Source organism: Salvelinus sp. IW2-2015, linkage group LG4q.2, assembly GCF_002910315.2.
Source record: "Salvelinus sp. IW2-2015 linkage group LG4q.2, ASM291031v2, whole genome shotgun sequence".
Lineage (NCBI taxonomy): Eukaryota > Metazoa > Chordata > Actinopteri > Salmoniformes > Salmonidae > Salvelinus > Salvelinus sp. IW2-2015.
Window position 1 is genome coordinate 2552326 of NC_036843.1, and position 5023 is coordinate 2557348.

The 5023-nt window shown below is 44.1% G+C and overlaps 1 protein-coding gene across 1 annotated transcript; it reads right to left on the bottom strand.

The window, feature by feature from the left end:
- Positions 1-1011: 1011 nt before the first annotated feature.
- qrsl1 (glutaminyl-tRNA amidotransferase subunit QRSL1) lies at positions 1012-4947 on the bottom strand. The gene is made up of 10 exons (XM_023986371.2): positions 4835-4947; positions 4307-4466; positions 4097-4195; positions 3907-4003; positions 3624-3785; positions 3223-3514; positions 2920-3112; positions 2217-2334; positions 1821-2026; positions 1012-1523 (listed from the first exon to the last, which is right to left on the bottom strand). Exons 1-10 carry the CDS (start codon positions 4856-4858, stop codon positions 1306-1308), a joined length of 1569 nt encoding a protein of 522 aa, XP_023842139.1. The 5' UTR covers positions 4859-4947; the 3' UTR covers positions 1012-1305.
- Positions 4948-5023: the final 76 nt, after the last annotated feature.

The following is a 5023-nucleotide window of genomic DNA, read 5'->3' on the forward strand; positions in this document are numbered from 1 at the left end:
TATAAACACCATGGGATCACGCAGCCGTCATACCACTCAGGAAGGAGACGCGTTCGGTCTCCTAGAGATGATCGTACTTTCGTGCGAAAAGTGCAAATCAATCCCAGAACAACAGCAAAGGACCTTTTGAAGAAGGTGTCTTTTAAACTTCCGACTTCAACTGTTCCTACTCATCAATTAGTAAATTACAGTGCATGGAGAATGTTGTTATTTCTATTGGATATTTTTTAAATGTTTTCCCACTAGAACGTAAAGGTGGTGGAATTATGAGGGAATTAAGTCAAGGTCAGAGTATCTGTAGACACGCCTCCACCAGACCTACATTTGATCTCCACTTCAAACACATACCTTGCTGGCACTGGCTTTTCCCCAAGAGTAAATTCAAGGCCAGAATACACTTAGAAAGAAAAGTGCATAAAAAGGGAATACAGTTCAGGTCTGAATTCCCCCCTAAAGATCTAATAGGCAAAACCAATCCTATATTATCACTCCTACACTGAGACTTTGTGAATACGGGCCTAGATTATACTACACCCAATCCTAAACGTAACCTTTAGGGGCCAAAATTAGCTATACCAGACTTTTTACTCTGTTTGTTGTGCCATGTGACTAACCGTGCCTCAGGGTATGGTAATCTAACCTAAGGCAAACTAGTCTCCTCACAACCCTCTCATGAGTATTGCTTGGAACTGCACAAATTAACAACCATTCTCAAAGTTATCAAAACATATTCTGATAAGGAAAACATTAGTATATAAGATTACAATTGCCTTGTAAAGTTGTACTATCTGCACTGTGTATGGAAAGTGGTGTGTTCTTTTGTTCCAAGTACAAATATTGATAAAAGCCTGAAAACTCTGCAGACACACAGCAGTTGCTTTTAAGTACACATTTCATAAGATAAAGTCTAATTTATAATGGCCATTATGATCAGACAGATGTGTAAACATGCTCCTAATGACACATGTGAAAGGGTTCTCTGTACAAATCAAATACTACTGAAACAGTTAGTTTATCTTCAAACACAAGGGAGCAACATTTCATGGTGTTCCTTTATTAACATTACAAATTGAACTGTACTGTATGTGAAGCAATGGATAGATTTTCCTTCAGGCCCGTGAGCACTTGTGAAAAACTACTGGSTGAAATTATACAAAAGTTCTGGAGCATCACTTTAAGTGGGTTTATTCGGTGGTAGTACCCTGGAAAAGTAACCAGAAAATACATTTTTCTGAGTATGTCGTTTCCTTGACCATCATCCATCTGAGTAGGTCTGTATCATTAGTTTAGTGTCCATGTTTCTCCTCATACAACGGAGGTCTGCTCTCTCTCATGGACCTCCTCACCCATCTCCCCTTCTCCGGCATCTCCAAGGTAACGGATGGGGGGAAAGCCCACCTTCTGCTCTATCCACTGGGCTACCGTCAGCAGCTTCCTGTCCTGGAGGGCGGGGCCTATCAGCTGCAGGCCAATGGGAAGGCCTCTGTTTGATAATGCTGTTGGCACGGAAACAGCAGGGAGCCCTGGGGCAGAAATAGAGAGTTGAAGGGGTAAATGTGAGAAGGGAGAAAGGTTGGGAGGGTAAGGTTGTCTGAAGATCAGTGGCTGCGGGGATAAAAGACGGGTGAAACTTTAACTGCCCTCAAAGTGATCGGTTTCCTTTTGGAGATTAACTGTTTGAGATAGACCTTATTCTGATTTCTAAATCAATGGGTTGACCGAACTATGAATTCCAACCCAATTCCTTTGAAAAGGGAGAGTTAAAAGATTAACATATTATTTCCCTTGAAGTGTCAGGGGAGTGTATGTTTCCTCAGTACCTGCCATGTTGACAGGCTGTGTAAAAATGTCCTCCTGGGCACTGCGTGTGCGGTTGTCTTCCTGCATGAAATCCGTGTAGCGCATGGCGTCACTCAGTGTGGTGGGCGTGAGCAGCACGTCAACACCAGAGCTGAACACTCGCTTGAAGTCCTCCGCTATTAGCCGACGCACCTGCTGGGCCTTCACAAAGTAGTGCTCGTAGTTCCTGAGGGAGGCAACCTGTGAGAGATCTTAATTTTTGTCCAAAAACTCTAATTTCTGCTTCCATCCCCAACATGATCACTGATCTTACAGTAGTAGAAATGTGAAGTCTTTTTTTTAAATATTAGCTATAAATAAGCTATTGAAATTAAAATGTTTTTTTTTTTACTGAAAATGTGTCTGATGTATCTTACTGTCTGAGCAGGAAGTAGTTCCCGGAGAGGATTCTTCCTCGTACAACATCATTGAATCCCTCATGGCGAGTGGTGCTGTACATGGCCTCTGTTGAACTGTCGATCCCACTACGGTGGCCTGTGGAGAACAATTCACAAATAATATCATATCAATCTTGCTTTACAATGATAAATCACTTGTAAATAAATATTATGTTTTATTGTCACATATGCCGGATAGGTGCAATGAAATGTGTTGTTTTACAGGGTCAGCCATAGTGGCATGTCCTTTCTCAGCAAATTAGGGTCAAGTGCCTTGCTAAAGGGCACCTCAACCGATGTTTCACCTTGTCGTCTCAGGTATTCGATCCAGCAAGCTATTGGTTACTGCCCAAACGCTGTAACCGCTAGGCTACCTGCCTCCCTACACACACATCAATAATGAAAATAAACAGAGGCGGCCATCATGGGCTTTGCTGGCTATAGGGCATTTACAATAAATGAAATGTTAAGGAAAACTTCACTTTGTTGGGCTTTCAAATCAAATTACCTTCGTCTTGCATTTACTGAGCTATATAAATTCACACCATAGATCATCAAACAATGAGCATCGCCAGACAGTCAGAGAGATCGAACCACTCAATTCAATACAACTTAATCCATAAGCGGCAATTAGAAAAGCATTTTCAGCGCAAGGCATTAAATATTGAAACCTGGTTTGTACCATATTCCAGCCCGTCAAAGCGTGCCATGTTGGATGCCACCTCGGTGTGGCATAGGACGTGGTAGCAGACGATGGAGTGCTGGGTGTGTGGAAGGGACACCTGCTCCACCTGTGCCCCCGCCCGCTCAAACATGTCCGCCACACGGCTCCACTGGGCCAGGGTTTCCTGGGACAGACCTGGGGCGTGGTACTCCTGACGATGAGGGAAAGGACACACAACACAACTAGAACAACAATCTCCACGTTAAACCACTGGAATGAGCAGAGAAGCCTGATCCTACTGGGAGAATAGGGAAAGCTCACCTTGGGAATGCCCACACAGATGTTCCTGACATCAAAGTCATCAAATAGGTGTGTCAGTGTGGAGGGGTTATGGGTTATGGTAGTAGAGTCTTTGACATCATGGCCTTGGAGAATATCCAGGACTGTAGCTGCGTCATGGACACTTCTGGTTATGATGCCTGGGACGTCCATGGAGTTGACCAGGGGGATGAGGCCATGCCTGGACACTAGGCCGTAGGTGGGCTTCAGGGCCACAACACCACACAATGCCCCTGGGTTACGGGTGGAGCCACCTGTATCCGACCCTAAAGAGCTGCAAGTGCCAGAACAAGGAAACAATAAATAATTTGTGTGTTTAAATTGTCATTTCAGTTTGGAACAGTCCAAAGCTCTTGAACGCAGCCCTGGGTCTGCAGACTCACAAGAAGCTGGTGAGAGAGGCCACGGCTGCAGCACTTCCTCCAGAGCTGCCTCCAGTGATGACCCAGTCAGAGTCCATTTCAGTCCCAGTCTGCTCTCTGTAAGGGGCGGCATAGCTCCAGGGGTTCCGGACAGGTCCAAAAGCACTGTCAGTACTGCCTGCACTGGAGAAGGATGGAGGGAGGGYTGTAAATGAAGGCCAGAAGATGATAATACTCTAGTAATTCTGCAAATAAATATAGTTCTTAGTGCATGTAGTTCTTGAAATGTGTTTAAGAGGCTTACCCCATTGCAAACTCATCCAGGTTAGTTTTCCCCATGAGAACAGCACCCTGATCAAGGAGCTTCTGAACCACTGTAGCACTGTATGGAGGAGTGTAGTCTACAAAACAGACAGCAGGGGATTAGGATTATCAATGTGCACAACTCAAATGAGGAGCAATGAATCCCTTTTTTAGATATTAGGGGGACATACCTTTCAGCATTTTGGAGGCACAAGTGGTCTTGATGTTCTCTGTGCAGAAGTTGTCCTTCACAGCAAAGGGGATCCCATCCAGTGGACCTTTAGGTGCACCTGTAGGAAAGAAAGATAATAAGGCAAGACCTGATCATAATCTGCACTGTACAAAACATGCACATACAGCACACAGAAACAAACAGATACAGACGGATAGGAAGCACACACCTTTGAGGAGCCTACTCTCAGCCTCCTGTGCCTGTTTCAATGCAAGCTCCTCTGTCACAGTGATGTAAGCATTGAGATAGTGAGTTTTCTTGATGCGGTTCAGGCATTTTCGACACAGTTCCGTGGGGGAGATCCTACCTTCCCGCAGAGCCAAGGACACCTGTCAAATAATGTGAAATGTGTATAATTCTATAATAATCACAATCATTTCCATTTTGTGAACATTATGGTTGCTGAATCAACATGACTATACAGTACAGTGCTGAAATGGTTGGAAATCTGTGCCATTCAACTTTAACCATGTCTCTGTGGGGATGTGGAATAATACATTGATGTTTTAGATGTGATACTGTAGCTAGCCAACTAACTCCCAGAGTTTAAGGCTTTGCATCAGTTGATATGTGTAGCTAGGTAGCTAACGTTAGCTAGCTACATTACATTGCAACTAGCAGACTAGTCMTTATTGCCAATAAAGTACGCCAAATACAAACTAGCTCATGTTACTGGCAACAAGTTGATTAAACGTACCTCTCTTATAGACAAGCTCAGCATACTTTCTATGTCATGGGCCAAAACAACCTGGAAAATCTACAGCAACCTTCAGCGACAGGAGGCTGCCATGTTTGTTTCGCTTCTGGAATCCCAACATCGTGCTTTGTGATTGGATGGGGGATGAGTAAACCGCATTACCATTGGTTGAGTAGAAGCTGTCAGACG

What these genes read in the sequence shown, in the direction of transcription:
- qrsl1 (XM_023986371.2), bottom strand. Translation starts at nt 4,858, where the DNA reads ATGCTGAGCTTGTCTATAAGAGAG. An exon ending in TCTGTGTGGGCATTCCCAAG is followed by an intron (nt 3,113 to 3,222) that starts GTGAGCTTTCCC and finishes CCTCATCGTCAG; the next exon opens with GAGTACCACGCCCCAGGTCT. An exon ending in ACAGCCTGTCAACATGGCAG is followed by an intron (nt 1,524 to 1,820) that starts GTACTGAGGAAA and finishes TTTCTGCCCCAG; the next exon opens with GGCTCCCTGCTGTTTCCGTG.